Below are 19,779 nucleotides of genomic sequence, written 5' to 3'. Positions count from 1 at the left end.
AGCATACAAGGAAAATATGTATTGCTTTAATCTTTTCCTTTCTTTATTCTCTGAGATGCCATCTAAGGGTTTAAGTCCAACATAATTCCAGGCTAATACCACACACCATCTCTTAGAGCAGCAGGAGGAAATTATCCTTTTTCACCAGGATAGAATACAAGGGTTCTGATAATCATACTAATTTAACCTACAAGTGTAGTAAAATAAAGAAAATCAAAGAGCAGGTTTGTCTATATTTTCAGATCTCTCTGAAAGTCTGTTTCATTCATCAGATTGTTGGAAGGTCAGTCTTTTCTCCTGTGTTAAATGTTCACCTACAAGACAACCTGGTGGCTATGTGCACAGTAGCTGACTACTGACCAAGAGAAGTGGCTCGAGCTATTTTGCAGCCAGTCTGCAGAGCTGAACCAAAGGGAAAGACTAGAGATTATGACCGCCTCAAACCTCTTTAATTAAATGAGGTACTGAATTTTAGTGCATCTAAAAAATGACCTTCCTCAAGAGTAAAGAGACTATGATTCCTCTGTGCTTGGCACCCCCTGCCCCCTCCAGCAGTCACCCTCGTGGCAGGCCTCCCCCAGGCAGCCATGACCTCTTTCCTGCCAAGCCCACACGTTTCAGCATCTGTTCTGGGCAGCCACACTTCATCAGATTGATACAGAGTTGAAACCTACTGACCTGCTGAGAATGACGGAGTTGACCTTGTGACATTCGTCTTAAACCTTGGGCATATTAGAAACTGAAATAGTACCAGAGGACCAATTTTTAACAGGGATTACAGCAGCTTTTCAAAGAGAGGTCCCTTAGAAAGCCCTTCCTAACAACCTAGAAACGCCTTTTCAGTATAAGGAGCAATGTGACTCTGCTTCCATGCACTAAATCTGAAAAGAAACTACACCAAAAAGCTGATAAGTAAATTTTTCTAAAAATCATGGGTTATCATAGAAAAAGGAACAGAAGACATCAAAATTAAATGGATTTAAATTTCAATGTATTTAAATACATTAACACATTAATGATAGCTCTCTCTGGGAAATAAGATTGTGTGTGATTTTTTTACCTTATTAATTCATTATTGTTACTTTCAAAATACTTTATAAAGAATGTGTATTGGAACTTCCCTGGTGGTCCAGTGGCTAAGACTCTGTGCTCCCAAAGCAGGGAAGCTGGGTTCAGTCCTTGGTCAGGGAACTAGATCTAATATGTCACAAGCAACTAAAAATCCTATATGCGGCAACTAAGACCTGGCACAGCCAAAAAAAAAAAAAACATTAAAAAAAGAAAAAAAGAATGTATTATTGTTTACAGCCAGGAAAAAAAACACTAAAAAATTATTTTTTAAATTTGGGTTACAGTCACTCATAGTAGACTTGGGAACAACAATACAGAAAATCTGAATTCACTGTAATCACAGTCAGACCAAAAAAGATAAAAACAAAAACAAACCCAAATAGCTTTCAAAATTACTACTATCTAGTATACTTTCAGTATCAAATTGAGGTCAGGGATGCTCATAATTGTTAACACTCCACAACTTGAATAATTTATGGGAATTTTAAAGGTACTGCTATTTAAACTTTATACTTTACTATACCACCTAAAAGACATCTCCACACTCTGTTTTAAGATGGGTAAGGCAGCTGTCATTTGCGGCTGGCTGTCACTAGCAGAGGGGCTTCCCCAGTGGCTTGGTGGTAAAGAATCTGCCTGCAACGCAGGAGGCACAGGAGATGCCCCTCTTTGCAGGCCACCTGGTTTTATTGCTGTGAGGATCAGCTCAGGAATTCTTGCATTACAAGGAAATATCAGAAGGGAAAAAAAAATTTTTTTAAGGCAGAATCCTATCTTTCAGACCATCACTTACTCTTTCTGTTTTCCTTCCTTCCCTCCAGGAGGGTCATCTTGAATCTGATAAGACTAACTGCCCTTTTTCTATCATACAACACTGCTCTGAGACTCACAGTCCTTCCTTTCCTGAATCTGACATGTGTCAGGGGTACTCAAATGAGTTTTTGCTCACTCAAAATGTAAGAATCCTCTCCAAATGCAAAGCCAGGCCCAGGACAGGACTGAAAAGGATCGGCTACCTCAAACCATAAAAGAAGCAAAGGAGGAGTACTGACCTTAACACTACACTCTGGATCATGAAAAGGCCAGGAGACCAGAAGATAAAGAGGCTGATTTTAGACAAAGTGCAAGTTTACTGGGTATCAGCAGGACAAAACCATCTCCCATTTTTCCCCAGAAAGCTGTGCTGGGGTTTTATAAATAGAGAATACTGCTGGATGAAGGGAGTGAGCAAAATAGGAGAGAAGTGCCAGGAAAAGAGTTCTCAAGGTTTTGCTTCAACAGCTAATCATCCCAATGTGCTCCCCAAATTCTCCCTGTGTAGCCGCTAGGCTCTCACATGCTCTCTATTCCCCAGTGCCCAGCTTTGAGATCAACACTGGTATGATTAACCCACTGGCTCGGGTCAATGATTAACCCACTCAGGTCAATGATTAACCCACTCGCACCAGCAGGAAGAGGCCTGATGGACACACTTGCCATCCTTCACTCCCTCGACACAGGAACAGACTCAAAGTCAAGCTCTGTAATAGAAGCTCACGTATTTAGGGAGCACGCAGGGCTCAGATGATAAAGAATCTGCCCACAATGCGGGAGACCTGGGTTCCATCCCTGGCTTGGGAAGATCCCCTGGAGGAGGGCATGGCAACCCACTTCAGTATTCTTGCCTGGAGAATCCCAGGGACAGAGGAGCCTGGCGGGTTGCAAAGAATCGGACATGACTGAGCGGCTCTTTCTTTCAAGCGTAAAAGTTCAGGCAAAAATTCTTGAGGTGATGCATGTGACATGTTCCTTCCCACATGTCCACAGTAACAAGCCACTAGAAAAGGGGGTTTTGAAACACTGCTCCTGTCATTCCTGCGTTGTTCCCCTGTAGGATGAAAAACAGATTTACCTCTTTAACATAAAATGTCATTCTTACTGAGGAATTTTTTCAGTCTGGCTGTTGAATTGTAAATTTTTAAAAGTCACAGATTTGGGAGTGTAGTAGGGAAGGAAATCATGATGCTGAGGGAGGGTCAGAGCAGCTGCTAACAGACCAGAAGGTTCTTTTCCGGGTGAAGCCAGTGCTGTACTCTTATCTCCACTTCCGGAACCTTCCCGGCATTCTGGCACAGGCTGGCCTGAAAGCAGTTTGTGCCTCGGTCTCTACCTGCAATTTTCTTCCACCTGGGTTATATAAAGACTGTGTATGTTCTTAGTCACTTAGTTCTCAGCCTGTGGAATTCTCCAGGCAAGAATATTGGAGTGGGTTGCCATTCCCTTCTCTAGGGGATCTTCCTGACCCGTTGTAGGCAAATTCTTTACCATCTAAGCTACTAGGGAAGCTGCCATATAAAGACTAATGATCAAATTTTTATTATGCTTGCAGAAAAGCTTTAGACAATAAGTGAATTAAAATATTAATAAGCATGAAGACTCTTTATGCAAATACCCTTGCACATGTCCTCTCCTGGTGAGGACACATGATACAGCCAGCTTATAAAGTACTTTGTGTCTGGGTCTGGCCTGGGATGAGAGAGACCACTCTCCTGGCGGCCAATTTCCTCTTCCTCAACATTAGTCCCAGCCACCTCTGGACAGCACTACCTCTTACACTGAGCCAAAGAAACAGAAGAGGGGAAAAGCGGTGGTAGTAAACAGGATGCAGCCATTCACCAAGGTTTCTCGATGGAAACTGCATTATATTGGGTGCAAACTGTAGGTGGCATACCTTGGTCCTTCTCGTTAATCAGGACCCAGTTGATTATACACAGTAAAGGACCAGTCCATGTTCTCCATAAGGCTCACTAGACCAGCCAGCCAAGGAAACACAGCTGTGGAAGGTGGTCCCCATAGAGGCTGCCATCAGTCCCCTCCTTTCCATATGTCTACACCACTTCTTCCATCAAGAGGTGGTGTCATGTCCCTTCACCTTGCATGCGGGCTGACCCTGTGACTTGCTCTGACCTGTAAAATGTGGCAGAAGTGATGCCATGTCCGCTCTGGCCCAGCTCATGAAAGGCTTCCACTTTTGCTCAGCTACTTGCGTCCTAAGCTACCATCTCAGAATTCCTACTACCTTACAGTAGAGAGCTCCTGGCCAAGTAAGCCGCCCCAGCAAAGGCACCACATATGTGACAGAAGCTCCCTTTGAAGTTCCGATCCCAGCTGAGCTCCCAGCTAAATGCAGGTGTACGAGTGACCCCAGCTGGTACTATGTGGACCAGAAATAAACATCCCCTCTAAACGCCCCTGAATTTCTGACTCTCAGAAAGTAAGCACTAAAAGGGTACGGTGGGGTTTTTTTTTTTTTTAAGCCACTGAGCTTTAATGGAGTAGATTATGTAGCACCAAGTAACTGAAATCTCCTACATAGATTTTCCACTTACTTTACACTTCTTTCATTTCACTAAATGCCAAACAAGCATGTTCCATTACATGCCTTTCTTGGTTTTCTTTTCTCACCTTTCAAGTCTTCTCAGTTCTTCACTCAAGAGGTTGGGCAGCTCCAGCTTTTCCAGAATGAGTTCACACTGCCTCTGGTACTGCTGCAGAGGGTTTTCGGGAAAGGAAGTGTGGAGTGCATTCACACCTCCTAGCAGTGCACCTCCCTGACAGGATGAGAAAATGGAAAATACCAGGGAGAGTCACCAGGCCTCCACACAGGAAGTCCACGCTAGGGACCACTGATCCCAGGTGCTTAAGACCAACCCCTACACCCCCGTCACGGCTCTCAGAGTCACTTGGGAGCCGGATTCAAATTTCAGTAGTCCTCTTCCCCAATTTCCAGTGGCATGCATTGCTCTGGGAAGCCACACTGTCTCGAGTGGAACCATGAGCATCTCTCAGGTGTGTTGAGGAGAAGAAGGATTAAGACCCACTACTTTACACCAGTGGGTAAAACAATGCAGACTGTTTCCATGACAATTTTTTTCGCTTCCTTTAAATGGGTCCCTTTGGATAAATTTCCAGGAATGAATAGGTCTAAAATATGGCCATTTTTATAACTCCAGATATGTTATAAATTGTCTTTTTTAAACAGTGTTTGCAATTACGGTTCAAATATTAGGTACAAGATATGCTCACCTGCATGGAGGACTCCATTACCGACACCACTGTAACAGCATCTTCCAGAGTCACTATATCACGAAACATCAGGCGAGCATGAGCTATGAAAGGTGCGTTTGAAATGATGAGGCAATTATTTTTATGAATATCTGAGGTGACAAATGTCATTGGTGCCCCCTACTCCAAAACTGTATATTATTAATGTGCTTCTAATAACAAATACACTTTACTAGAACAAGCACAGATGTCTAAGTTCAATAGCTCTAAGGTACTTTCTCTAATAAAGGGCCTAATTCTTCTGCACAGCCCATGACAATTCTGTGTATTCACATGAAAAAGTACTCTGGGCTCCAGCAAACAAAGGGGCTATATAAGCATATAATTGATATTCAGTAACTGTTAATTCTTACTCTCTAATTAATTCTTAATTCTTCTTAATTCTAATCTATTATAATCTAAACAAGACTAAAATTGATTTCTCATCTCTGGTACATATCTTTATCTGTCAGCTTTTCAAAAGTATCAAACTTGCAAGCCTAAATCTTAGGTATTTCTTGCCTTAATATTAATTATAAATCCTTGAAAAAGTGAAGCAGTTTTGTTTTATGGAACTTTTTAGTTAAGCATATATCACATCATTATATCATACAGTTAACTCATGTGAAAAAAATTTTTAGGATTATTTAAGTAAGTGCTAAATGTAAAAGCCAGTATTAAGGGAAAAAAAGTCTGAGGGTGCATATTAGCTGCGAGTATGCACGCAAGTCTCACACGTTAGGGATGGGACAGAGGACGGCATTGCTAATTCAACGTTACTGTGTTAGTGGCGGCTGTGAGTAGCAACTGGTGAGAAATCACCCAGGATGCCATACAGAAAACAGTTCCCAACAAAGGCATATTCAGATAGAGGCCATCGAGAAGGAAAACATACAGCAAGCAAGACTTTTTAAATGGATGATGTCTGAAGTTACAGGAAGTTATGAAATGTCACAAAGATTCCTTTTCCTTAATGCCACTACATTCCACTCAACATCTATAATCCGTGTAGGTTTCATAGCTTCAAGCTTTTACTTTTTAACCAACTGTGAGCAAGCATCTCAGAGATCATCCTTACTCATTGCCAAGTCCCAAGCCTTGCTCACTTTGTGTGTTTAGTCTTAGTCGTGTGAGACTCTGCGACTCCATGGACCGTAGACCGCCAGGCTCCTCTGTCCATGGAATTCTCCAGGCAAGAATACTGGAGTGAGTTGTCATTCCCTTCTCCAGGGGATTTTCCCAACCCAGGAATCGAACCCAGGTTTCCTGCATTGCAGGCGGATTCTTTACAGTTGGAGCCACCAGGAAAGCCCTAGCTCACAGTGAGCACCCAATAAAAGTATATGTTGAGTGAAATTAACCTTCTGCTAGTCGTATCAAGCTCTCCAGCAGGCGGATGGTGGTCCGGGCAGCGTTCCGGGAGTCACTCTGCCTTTGCATCTGGTAGTACCGGAGCAGAACTTGATTACCCTCATCAGACAGTGTGGGCTGTAGTTTCCTAATGAGGCAGAAGTAGGATTTCATCTTTTCCATGCTCCAGAGCTTCTCTGATTTGCTTGGGTAACCTGTATATATCAAGTATTGGGTCAGTAATTTCTAAGAACAGGCAAATATCTCATTTTGAGGGTTTTGACAAAGTTCCTGTACTCATTTTTAAAAGGATAACCTTCTGGTTTTCTGGCCACTGAAATCTAGACCTATCTCTGCATATAGCTCTATAATAAATAGTCTTAGGCTCTAAGCTTAATAAAGGTAAGCTTCCTACAAAGGTTTAAATTATTCAGAATAATTCTGTTCTGCCATATACAATAATAAATAGTACTTGGTAAGCCTAATTTTTTGACAAAAGATCCACATTTAGGATTCTGCTTTATAAATTCAGTCCAGTTTTCTTTGTGTATAGGACGTGAACCACGTGGTCATTATATATCATAAAGTTGCCCTTTTCACCACAAAGGACATAGGGCAAGCAAAGGAAGACCCTTTTCCTTCTGTGCATTGTTCTAGGCTCGCTAACTAGGTTCACTGCTTTCTGTCTAAGCATCTCTCTATAGACTCGTAGTTGGGTATTTATTTGATTTTCCTCAAGGAAAATTTCATTTATGTCTACTCTGTCAATTTGAATGATTTGATCGCTTCCACATACCTTTGTTTTCTAAGATAAAAGAGGAAATGATACGGTCCCAGTCTTCATTCTTGGTATCAAGCAAAACGAGGATCAGGTCGAATCGACTTAAGAGTGGGCTGCTAAGGGCAATGTTCACTGATACAGACTCACGGGGGTCGTACTGGCCTTTGGGGTTAGTTGCTGCAAGGATGGTGGTCCTTGTGTTCAGTTTGCACACGAGGCTACCAAAAGAGAAGGTATAGTTCACTGACTGTTGAGATTCAAATGAAAAACAAGATTAAACTTATTAATAGAAAGGGGCTGCTCCGGTACCTTAAAAATTTAGAGACGAACATGTCAAAGAGAACGTGGAATGATACAAACACCAAGTTCAAATAAAGGACATATTTATACGAGCCTATCTTGAAGAGAAGTAAGTGCTCAACGCACATTTCTTATGCCCTGACTCTGAGTAGACCCCTCTAAGAGGTACACAAAGTTAAACCGTACATGGATACTGGTCTTAAGGAGCTTGCAATCCATTTTCTATAATGGTGAGACACGGCAGAATACAGTAAGTTCTAGAAGCATAAACTTCCCAGGGGAAATAAAGATGACGTGTATTCATCTATGTATATGGAAGAGACACTCAGAGAAACATTATGAAGTGGTTTCTGGGCAAGGCCTTTTGTGACACACGGACTTGTTCTGTGTGTTCACTTACTTGTTTTGGTTCTTCTAAAAGTGAAAGAAACAGGCAGAAGGGAAAGGAAAGGAAGGAGCAAGGGATGGAGGGGAGGAGGGATAGAAAAAGAAGAAATCAGGAAAACTGAAGGTTGATTAGCGTAGTGTTTTTGAGGAGCAACAGTGAAGGGAAGGCTAAAAAGGTTGGGGCATGGTGGGCTGGTTAGACAGGGAAGGACCACAGATGGGACACGCTGGGGAGACAAGGCAGTGGCCGAGGAAGACGTACGCAAGTCAGGGCAGTGGCGGGGCAGATATGGAGATGACATAACTCAGATGTTGTTTTTAAACTTGTTTATGATGGGCACGTCCTCAAAATAATAGGGCACATTCACTGACAGTAACAAGTATAGAATTCCTGCTCTGTAAACGTAGTCTGCTCACTAGCGATGGTGGTTTTCAGTTGCAGCGCATAGCCTTGGGACTTCGGCAAACATGTGCTACATGTGTTAATCCTTGATCTATTTCCAGTTGGCTCCAGCAATGACCTCATGCCCGAGGACTGAAAAGTCTGAGAATCTGTATTTGTGGTAAGTGGCACAAGCAGACATGGAGGAGAACAACAAACAAGGCACTTCACTGAAAACTAACTCCTCTTTTAAAAAAATCACTGATAGGGGAAATTTCTGAACATAGAGTCTACATCTTATTCATATACCAAAATGACTTTGTAAAGGCAGCTGTTTAGAACTCAGAATCAGTTTGCCATAAAACCAATGTAGTAAATGGTTCCTAACTAATCCCACAAAAAGCACATTTAATCTAATACCGAAGAGGCTATTTGCACTTATCAGAAAAAAAGGAACACTGCTTCAATACTTCAATACAATACCAAACAAAATACAACTGTTTATGAAATAATTGCTTACAAATGATTTTCTGAGAGATAAACTTGGCTGTTCTTCCTCTCTCTGATCAAGAGCTATTTACAAGTCATTTCCTGTGGGCAAAGGGCTGTACTGAGAATTGAGAAAGGTACAGAGCTGGTCCCCGCCTTCGATTAGTTCACAACAGAACTGCTGGAGGACAGGGAGGCTCAACACGGTGCCCACCAGACAGGACATGTGCAACGGACGCTGGTGGCAGTTACCTGCGTTCGTGTCTGCAAAGACAGAAGGACAATGGACAAGCAGAGACAGAAAGAAGGGGGTGAGTTATTCCCGAGGTAACTGGGAAAACATGCAAAGCAGCAGCTTTGGGAAGAAAGCTAAGGAAGATTTATATGTGAAGGAACAGTCTTCCTGGGGGGTGAGCAGCTTGTGGAGATTCAAGCAATGAAGGTAGAGGAGTAGGCAGGGGAAGAGGAGATGGTGTGGGACAGTAAGTCAGGCTGTGACCAGCAGCAAAGAGGAAGGTGGGGCAGCGCCAGGAGGGACAGAGTGGCCTTGGTCACTTAAAAGAGGGGAAGACAGCATGTAAGCCTGGTGGCTGCAAACCTGTGATACAAACGTGACCCACATTACCACCTGAATGGGGCTTTAGAGAATAAAGATACTCACACAGCCTCATCCTAAGTGTCACGTGCACAGCAGCAGCTCACTACATTCTACTGAACGAGGACGCATGAATGAGTGTAAGGTAAGGTCATTTCACCAACCCAGTATGAGCTCTACTCTCCTAGTAACAAAAAGATAACTATCATATATGTAATGCAAAGCCCTGTGCCAGGCTTTATGTATACATGTTACCCCTGATCTTCACAACCACCTGAAAGGTAGATATTATCACCAACTTGGAAATAAGGAAACTAGATGGTTTCAGACGGTAATAACGACGGTTAAGGTCACAAGCAGAGCAACAGGACTGCGATTCAAACCCAGGTCAGCTTCACTTCAAAACCCAAACTCCTGTACCTCCAAACTGTTACCCTGATGCTGAAATGTTTTAAGCACTTCCTGTGGTTTAAAGATTGGGCCTGAGGTTTTAGGTATGCATTTCCTTGCCTTACTTCTTTCCTACTTAATTTAATTCCCCTTGAGGGCCCATGACCACTGTTACAGTGCTCATGCTGCCGGTCACATATTTAAATGCTCAATGAACATGTGCTGAATAAGGGATAAATCAAAAATCTTTATTTAGTTCAGTATTTCTCAAACTCAGAGTCATTTTATACTTACAGGCTTCACCAGATATAAAATAGTCATGCTAAAGATTTTTTTTTCCTGCACTAACTTCAAAGAGTGACAACATTCCAGTTTCTGAAAAACCTGCCTTTCCATTGTTTAATCCACATGCTTAAACTTTCCTACATAAATTACATAAGTGATTTTTACCCTGGCAGGCCCTCCAGAAAGCACCCTTGTTTTGTGGCGGTCTTAATAGTCTCATCACATCTGTATGGTGATCCCCATCTTTGCTGACAGCTTTAATCACTACCTACAGGCTGGCACTTCCAAATTTAGCTCTGGCCGGTGGCAGTGGCTGCTCTGTGTGCAAACATGGTTTTCCTTTCTCCCTGGGGGCAGGGCAAGACTAAATTTCCCATCTTCCTTTACAGTTAAGTAGGCTTCCCTGGTAGCTCAGTTGGTAAAGAATCTGCCTGCAATGCGGGAGACCTGGGTTCAGTCCCTGGGCTGGGAAGACCTCCTAGAGGAGGGCATGGCAACCCACTCCAGTATTCTTGACTGGAGAATCCCCATGGACAGAGGAGCCTGGTGAGCTACAGTCCATGGGGTCACTAAGAGTCACGACTAAGCACAGCACAGCAGAGCAGCACAGAGCTGTAAAAATAAGTCCTGCCAGTGGAGTGGGGAGACAGCATATCTACTTCCAGGTCAGGCGCCTAAGAACCTTCCTGGACAACCTTCCCTGCTTTTCTCCCTCTCTGCTGGTACAGGTGAGGATAAAAGGCCCTGGAGTCAGACAGCCACCCGAGGGACTACACGGAGCAGAGCACCCCACCTTTCACTCACATCACACTGTGACTAAAGTAAGAAACACTCCCTCTGGCGAAACACTACAGGAAAGACATGAGCACAGGACAGAAGTGACCAGTTTTCAAGGAGTGATGAAAGAGAGCAGACGGCTCAGAAATCTGAGGCTTTGAAGGGCTGGAGAAAACAACTGCCTCTAGACCTCAGAGAGTAAAGGGGAAGACTGAAACAGGCTCTGAATGACAAAGGCCCAGTCAACTTTCTCAGCTGTAAAATGTGACCCAGATGAAGGGTGATGCCTTCAGCTTAGATGGCCTTTCTATCAAGTTGAATAAAAGTGGTACGGACACCCTCCAATGTTCACAGCATGCTATTCATAACAGCCAAGAGGAGGAAGCAATACAAGTGTCCACGGGTGACTAAATGGATGAAGAATACACACACTCATACAATGAAGTATTATTTAGCCTAAAATAAAGGAAATCAAGGGCTTCCCTTGCGGCTCAGCTAGTAAAGAATCTGCCTGCAATGCGGGAGACCTGGGTTCGATCCCTGGGTTGGGAAGATGCCCTGGAGAAGGGAAAGGCTACCCACACCAGTATTCCAGCCTGGAGAATCCCATGGACTGTATAGTCCATGGTGTCGCAAAGAGTTGGACACAACTGAGCAACTTTCACTTCACTTTACTCCAAAGGAAATCCTGCCACATAATACAATATGGATGAACCTTGAGGACATTATGCTAATTAATGTCACAAAAGACAGGTGTGGAGCAGTCTTATCCTGGAGATGTGGTTCCCAAGCCTGGCTAGTCAGTGAGAATGCAGGTGGGTTCTAATAATACAGATTCCCAGGTCCAACCTCTGAGATTCTGACTGAGGACAGGTATGGGCTAGAAGACTGAAAATTAGCTCAGTGTGGACTGCTGCCATGGCTCTTCTATGACTGTTAGAATCACAGTGTACAATAAATGTCTACTTGTCTGTCTTGCTGCAAGGCTGTGAGCATCTTGAGAACAAAAGCCTTCTCTTTTCCTTTTCCTGGTATTAGTAGCAATCAGAGACCATATAACGCTCCTGAGCGGTCAAGACATGTTTACTGAGCAGAACAGTAAACTGTCATCTTGTTTTTAAATTTCAGACCGCACTTCTACCCAGGTACGTGAGTATAATTTAGTCGCAGCAAATATATAATTGCAATGTCAAATTTTTTCCCAAAATGTGTCCTCAGCCAATAGTGAGGGCATCTTCTATTATTTAAGAATCAGATACCCTGCCCTTGAGGAGACTGAAAAGAACCTAGAAGATACATGAAATGCTATCTTTATCAAGTAATTATTTCGTTTAGCATCTACAGACTTAAAGACCATCGCATGTGAAGCGCTCGCGTGCCTTCACCCCGCCGTACGGCCCTCTACCGCCATTTGCAGGTGCAGAGCCGACGGGCACATTCCAAAGGGTGGATTAAAATCCTGACGCCCCTTTATCTCACACTGTACCCTCTTCTTCCTGGTCTCCTCTTCGACTTCATTTAGCAGCCAGGACAAAATGTAAGATGTTAAACTCCCAGACTTTAACAATGTTCTCAGATTTAAGTAACATAAGCAGAGCACAATAAAATGACTGGTCTTTTCAACCACATATGGATTCAATCAAACTGATATTTTGGTTACTGACGCTGTAAGTTACATCCTTAGTAGACATCCTGAGGGCCTGAGCATTTTTTTTCTATTCTGACTGCCCCTAACAAGCTTTTGTACTGAAAAATCATACTGACTGGTTCTCTCCCAGCCCCCTGTGCAGATGAATAGTGGGTGAGCGGCTTATGATACACCTTTGTAGGTATATGCCCACCACATGGAGAAACGTCAACCTCAACTCAAAAAACAGTTTGTGGAATTGGCACAGTTACATGGAACAATTAAGAATGTGATTCTTATTTTTTAGAAGAACTCTCCACCTCTGTGCAGTGTATATAAAGTCACACACACACACACACACACACACACACACACCACATACATTTGCGAGATTCCCTGCAGCCTTGGCAGGGAGCTAGACATTCTGATTCTGAGGTTCAAAATACCCTTAAGAGAGATTAAAATTTGAATAGAAATTCCTTCACAAGTCAATCAGACTTTAGTCACTTAAGACATGAGAGAGACAATGACAGAGAGAAAACAAAAGCAGACCCATCCAAGAGTTCCCAAAAAGGATATAGCAAAGTATCAAATATCTCAGAGAACATCTTGGCCTGGTCCCAGAGAATGGGCCCAGAACATCTGGATGATGATGGCTCAGTGAGGACTCCTACACTAGGGGACAAAAACCAGAGGATGAAAAGTGTTTGAGCTGGAGAGTAGTAAGGTGTTTCAAGAGTAATATTCAGAGTATTCTTATTTTATTTTAGTTGAATACATGATTAAGTACTTCCTTTTCATACTTAACTCATCTTACCTGCTTACTGATGAATAACTGGACATGCTTTATGTGTTTAGACACATTTTCTGAAAAGGTTCACACTTGGCAATTAACTGTATACCTTCTATCAGGAAGATTAATGGGCTTCTGATGAGGGAGAGTGAACTTAAGGCTCTGAAAACTTCTGGCCAAAAAATTAGATGAGCTACTATTGGAGGATGATCCAACTTTTTTTTTTTTAGTGTCAGTTTTTATTTATTTATTTGTCATCTTGATTTTATTTTTTAACTTTACAATATTGTATTGGTTTTGCCATATATCAAAATGAATCTGCCACAGGTATACATGTGTTCCCCATCCTGAACCCTCCTCCCTCCTCCCTCCCCATACCCTCCCTCTGGGTTGTCCCAGTGCACCAGCCCCAAGCATCCAGTATCATGCATCAAACCTGGACTGGCGACTCGTTTCATATATGATATTATACATACTTCAATGCTATTCTCCCAAATCATCCTACCCTCTCCCTCTCCCACAGAGTCCAAAAGACTGTTCTATACATCAGTGTCTCTTTTGCTGTCTCGTATACAGGGTTATTGTTACCATCTTTCTAAATTCCATATATATGCATTAGTATACTGTCTTGGTGTTTTTCTTTCTGGCTTACTTCACTCTGTATAATAGGCTCCAGTTTCATCCACCTCATTAGAACTGATTCAAATGTATTCTTTTTAATGGCTGAGTAATACTCCATTGTGTATATGTACCACAGCTTTCTTTATCCATTCATCTGCTGATGGACATCTAGGTTGCTTTCATGTCCTGGCTATTGCAAACAGTGCTGCGATAAACACTGGGGTACACGTGTCTCTTTCAGTTCTGGTTTCCTCAGTGTGGATGCCCAGCAGTGGGATTGCTGGATCATAAGGCAGTTCTATTTCCAGTTTTTTAAGGAATCTCCAACTTTTTCATAAGTCTTTGAGTGACCCAGAGCCAGTGCTATAAAAAATGAACACAAATGCTAAAGTGGAACTTGAAGAGTGTTTTCCTTTATTCCTACCACCAAGGAGATGACAGATGGACCGTGGTGACAGAGGGCACACTTAACCACCAGCCCAAGCGCAAAGCCAACATGTGGCATATTCTTACACTTGTCTGTTAAGTGATATAACAGCTATTACAGTGATGTCAAAATAAAAGTTGAAAAAAAAAAAAACAACTACAAGGACAACTTGAATGAGGAAGAAAGATCACATAATTGGTGGTAACTATGATCTGGGGAGAAATTATAAGAACTTCTACAAAATACATCCGGGCTTCCCTGGTGGCCCAGAGGTTAAAGCGTCTGCCTCCAATGCAGGAGACCTGGGTTCAATCCCTGGGTCGGGAAGATCCCCTGGAGAAGGAAATGGTAACCCACTCCAGAATTCTTGCCTGGAGAATCCCATGGATGGAGAAGCCTGGTAGGCTACAGTCCACAGAGTTGCAAAGAGTTGGACACGACTGAGCGACTTCACTCACTCACTCTACAAAATACAGAGTTTGACCAAGAGTTTACAACTCACTAGGTACTTGTGACTAAGTAATGTCTTTTAAAACCCTGCTATTCTTTTTGTCCATCTCTTTGAAATCCTCTGAGTTCAAGACTTTTCTCAAGAAAAGCCACCTCCTATTTAGATCTATACAAAAAAGATGACCTGGATAACCATAATGGTGTGATCACCCAGACATCCTGGAGTGCAAAGTCAAATGGGTCTTAGGAAGCATCACTATGAACAAAGCTAGTAGAGATGATAGAATTCCAGGTGAGTTATTTCAAACCCTAAAAGATGAAGCTGTGAAAGTGCTGCACTTAATATGCCAGCAAATTTAGAAAACTCAGCAGTGGCCACAGGACTTGAAAAGGTCAGTTTTCATTCCAATCCCAAAGAAGGGCAATGCCAAAGAATGTTCAAACTACTGTACAACTGTACTCATTTCACATGCTAGAAGGTAACACTCAAAATCCTTCAGGCTAGGCTTAAACAGTACGTGAACCAAGAACTTCCAGATGTATAAGCTGGATTTAGAAAAGGCAGAGGAACCAGAGATCAAATTGCCAACATCCACTGAATCACAGAAAAAAACAAAAGAATTCCAGAAAAACATCTACTTCTGCTTCATTGACTACACTAAAGCCTTTGACTTTGTGGATCACAACAAACTGTGGAAAATTCTGAAAGAGATGGGAATATCAGACCACCTTACTTGCCTCCTGAGAGACCAGTATGCAGGTCAAAAAGCAACAGAACCAGGCATGGAACGAGAGACTTATTCAAAATTGGGAAAGGAATACGTCAAGGTTGTATATTGTCACCCTGCTTATTTAACTTGTTTACAGAATACATCATGTGAAATGCCAGGTTGGATGAAGCACAAATCAGGACTGGAATCAAGATTGCCAGGAGACATATCAATAACCTCAGATATGCAGATGACACCACCTTTATGGCAGAAAACAAAGAGGAACTAAAAAGTTCTTGATGAAGGTGAAGGAGGAGAGTAAAAAAGCTCACATAAAACTCAGCATTCAAAAACCTAAGATTGTGGCATCTGGTCCCATCACTTCATGGCAAATAGATGGGGAAACAATGGAAACAGTGAGAGATTATTTTCTTGGGCTCCATAATCACTGCAGATGGTGACTGCAGCCATGAAATTAAAAGATCCTTGCTCCTTGGAAGAAAAGCTATGACAAACTTATACAGTGTATTAAAAAGCAGAGACATTACTTTGCCAAAATAAACTTTGGTCCATATAGTCAAAACTATGGTCTTTCCAGTAGTCATGTACAGATGTGAGAGCTGGACCATAAAGAAGGCTGAGTGCCTAAGAATTGATGCTTAAAACTGTGGTGTTGGAGAAGACTCTTGAGACTCCCTGAAATCAAACCAGTCCGTCCTAAAGGAAATCAGTCCTGAATATTCAATGGAAGGACTGATGCTGAAGCTGAAGCTCCAATATTTGGGCCACCTGATGTGAAGAGCCAACTCATTGAAAAAGACTCTGATGGTAGGAAAGATTGAAGGCAGGAGGAGAAGTGGATGACAGTGGATGAGATGGCTGAATGGCATCAGTGACTCAATGGACATGTGTTTGAGCAAACTCTGGGAGATGGTGAAAGACAGGGAAACCTGGTGTGCTACACTTCATGGGGTCACAAAGAGTTGGACACAACTGAACAGCTGAGCGACAACCTATTTAGACTGATTCACCAGGCTACTCTGGCTGCCTGTCTAAGCTATTGTTTCCTAGCACCAACAAATCTACTAGTACTTACAACTGATGCATGACTTGTTTTTTGGTATCTTTCTTAAGTGATTCTTCTGTCCTCATTACAGTCCTGGACAGGCTAAGCACTGGAATGCCCACCAAACACATAACTCCACAATCCCTTCTACAGAAATGGCCATACATGGACAACTGGCTGGACCAGATATTGAGACCTGACCCAACAGTAGTCAAGCAATAAACTGGCCAGAGGCCTCTGAGCTGGTCTTGCCCAAAGCTTCTGATAGGGATGATAACTGAGCCTAACTGAGCCTCTCTTGAGGTCTGTTTGAAATGGACATAAGAGGGAAAGCCAAACTACTAGAGAGGTGGAGAAGCCTAAAAAATGCACAAACGCACAAATAAATCAAAGACAGAGAAAGTAGACCTTATTGATAAATAATTAGCAAATAAGATACACAAAACCCAAAAGCCCCGAAAGCTAGCTAAGGGAGAGAATACTACAAACTTCAACCTCCACGTACACGGACATTATTTATGAATTTATGAAGTCGCTCAGTCATGTCCGACTCTTTGCGACCCCATGGACTGTAGCCTACCAGGCTCTTCCATCCATGGGATTTACCAGGCAAGAATACTGGAGTGGGTAGCCATTTCGTTCTCCAGGGGAACTTCTTGACCCAGGGATCGAACCCGGGTTTCCCACATTGTAGGCAGATGCTTTACCATCTGAGCCACAAGGGAGGCCCGAACAGACGTTAGAAACCAGCAAAGCTAATCCAGAGCCCACAATGAAGTACGAAGATCAGTGGAGACTGAATGAAAAGGGGGAGAGGGCAGTGGGTTCCTCATGATGGACGAACACAGATAAAACCATCCTCACAAAAAGGGAGCCCCATGAGTGGGGAATACTGAGAACAGGGCTTCAGGTGTCATCAAAGCAGTGGCTCCTAGGGAACAGATAGAGGACCCTGAAAGTTCCTGGGACCACAGGAAGCAGGCCTGGAGGAGATGTGAGGGACAGGAATCCCTTGGAGTCTTGAAGGAGACAAGCTATAGATATTAAAGATCCTACAACACAAGTGAGAAACAAAATCAGAAGACACATCAACCTACACACATCGCCCCTTGTAAACCTTAGGGAAAAAACTCCATTAAGTAAAATGGACTGAACTGAGGTTACTCTGAACTAAAAACTGGTATACCATCCAAACCTCTGACTACCACCTTAATAGAGTAACTACTACAAATGATTCAGGAAAAGATGAGACATGTTTTAGTGAATTGGAGTAATATTTATATCAGATTAGATCAGATCAGTTGCTCAGTCGCGTCCAACTCTTTGCAACCCCATGAATCGCAGCACGCCAGGCCTCCCTGTCCATCACCATCTCCCAGAGTTCACCCAGACCCACATCCATTGAGTCCGTGATGCCATCCAGCCATCTCATCCTCTGTCGTCCCCTTCTCCTCCTGCCCCCAATCCCTCCCAGCATCAGAGTCTTTTCCAATGAGTCAAGTCTTCGCATGAGGTGGCCAAAGTACTGGAGTTTCAGCTTTAGCATCACTCCTTCCAAAGAAATCCCAGGGCTGATCTCCTTCAGAATGGACTGGTTGGATCTCCTCGCAGAAGTCTCAAGAGTCTTCTCCAACACCACAGTTCAAAAGCATCAATTCTTCGGCACTCAGCCTTCTTCACAGTCCAACTCTCACATCCATACATGACCACAGGAAAAACCATAGCCTTGACTAGACGAACCTTTGTTGGCAAAGTAATGTCTCTGCTTTTCAATATGCTATCTAGGTTGGTCATAACTTTCCTTCCAAGGAGTAAGCGTTTTTTAATTTCATGGCTGCAGTCACCATCTGCAGTGATTTTGGAGCCCAGAAAAATAAAGTCTGACACTGTTTCCACCGTTAACCCATCTATTTCCCATGAAGTGGTGGGACCGGATGCCATGATCTTCATTTTCTGAATGTTGAGCTTTAAGCCAACTTTTTCACTCTCCACTTTCACTTTCATCAAGAGGCTTTTGAGTTCCTCTTCACTTTCTGCCATAAGGGTGGTGTCATCTGCATATCTGAGGTTATTGATATATCTCCTGGCAATCTTGATTCCAGCTTGTGTTTCTTCCAGTCCAGCGTTTCTCATGATGTACTCTGCATAGAAGTTAAATAAGCAGGGTGACAATATACAGCCTTGACGAACTCCTTTTCCTATTTGGAACCAGTCTGTTGTTCCACGTCCAGTTCTAACTGTTGCTTCCTGACCTGCATACAAATTTCTCAAGAGGCAGATCAGGTGGTCTGGTATTCCCATCTCTTTCAGAATTTTCCACAGTTGATTGTGATCCACACAGTCAAAGGCTTTGGCATAGTCAATAAAGCAGAAATAGGTGTTTTTCTGGAACTCTCTTGCTTTTTCCATGATCCAGCGGATGTTGGCAATTTGATCTCTGGTTCCTCTGCCTTTTCTAAAACCAGCTTGAACATCAGGAAGTTCACGGTTCACATATTGCTGAAGCCTGGCTTGGAGAATTTTGAGCATTACTTTACTAGCGTGTGAGATGAGTGCAATTGTGTGGTAGTTTGAGCATTCTTTGGCATTGCCTTTCTTTGGGATTGGAATGAAAACTGACCTTTTCCAGTCCTGTGGCCACTGCTGAATTTTCCAAATTTGCTGGCGTTTTGAGTGCAGCACTTTCACAGCATCATCTTTCAGGATTTGAAATAGCTCAACTGGAATTCCATCACCTCCACTAGCTTTGTTCGTAGTGATGCTTTCTAAGGCCCATTTGACTTCACATTCCAGGATGTCTGGCTCTAGGTCAGTGATCACACCCTCGTGATTATCTGGGTCGTGAAGATCTTTTTGTACAGCTCTTCTGTGTATTCTTGCCATCTCTTCTTAATATCTTCTGCTTCTGTTAGGTCCATACCATTTCTGTCCTTTATCGAGCTCATCTTTGCATAAAATGTTCCTTTGGTATCTCTGATTTTCTTGAAGAGATCCCTAGTCTTTCCCATTCTGTTGTTTTCCTCTATTTCTTTGCATTGATCACTGAAGAAGGCTTTCTTATCTCTTCTTGCTATTCTTTGGAACTCTGCATTCAGATGTTTATATCTTTCCTTTTCTCCTTTGCTTTTCACTTCTTTTCTTTTCACAGCTATTTGTAAGGCCTCCCCAGACAGCCATTTTGCTTTTTTGCATTTC

The 19,779-nt window shown here is 42.8% G+C and overlaps 1 protein-coding gene across 8 annotated transcripts in view; it reads right to left on the bottom strand.

The window, feature by feature from the left end:
* Window positions 1-19,779, bottom strand: part of MCM9 (minichromosome maintenance 9 homologous recombination repair factor) — a 126,701-nt gene that overhangs the window by 33,783 nt on the left and 73,139 nt on the right. For 6 of the 8 annotated variants that reach the window (XR_009738426.1, XR_009738427.1, XR_009738428.1 and 3 more), the window contains 4 exons: window positions 7,301-7,503; window positions 6,516-6,719; window positions 5,137-5,219; window positions 4,516-4,661 (listed from right to left, as the gene is read on the bottom strand). Coding sequence is in view for 4 of the 8 variants with exons in the window: in XM_061427456.1 (XP_061283440.1) it covers window positions 4,516-4,661; window positions 5,137-5,219; window positions 6,516-6,719; window positions 7,301-7,503 (636 nt within the window). In the remaining 4 variants the exon portion in view is untranslated. Of the gene's footprint in view, window positions 1-2,721; window positions 2,939-4,515; window positions 4,662-5,136; window positions 5,220-6,260; window positions 6,341-6,515; window positions 6,720-7,300; window positions 7,504-19,779 lie in introns of those variants that run through there. The other 2 variants (XR_009738425.1, XM_061427457.1) reach the window with 2 other exon arrangements.

Source organism: Bos javanicus, chromosome 9, assembly GCF_032452875.1.
Source record: "Bos javanicus breed banteng chromosome 9, ARS-OSU_banteng_1.0, whole genome shotgun sequence".
NCBI classification, from domain to species: Eukaryota; Metazoa; Chordata; class Mammalia; order Artiodactyla; family Bovidae; genus Bos; species Bos javanicus.
The sequence above is the reverse complement of the archived record's forward strand: the minus strand, read 5'-3'. Positions and strand labels throughout refer to the sequence as shown.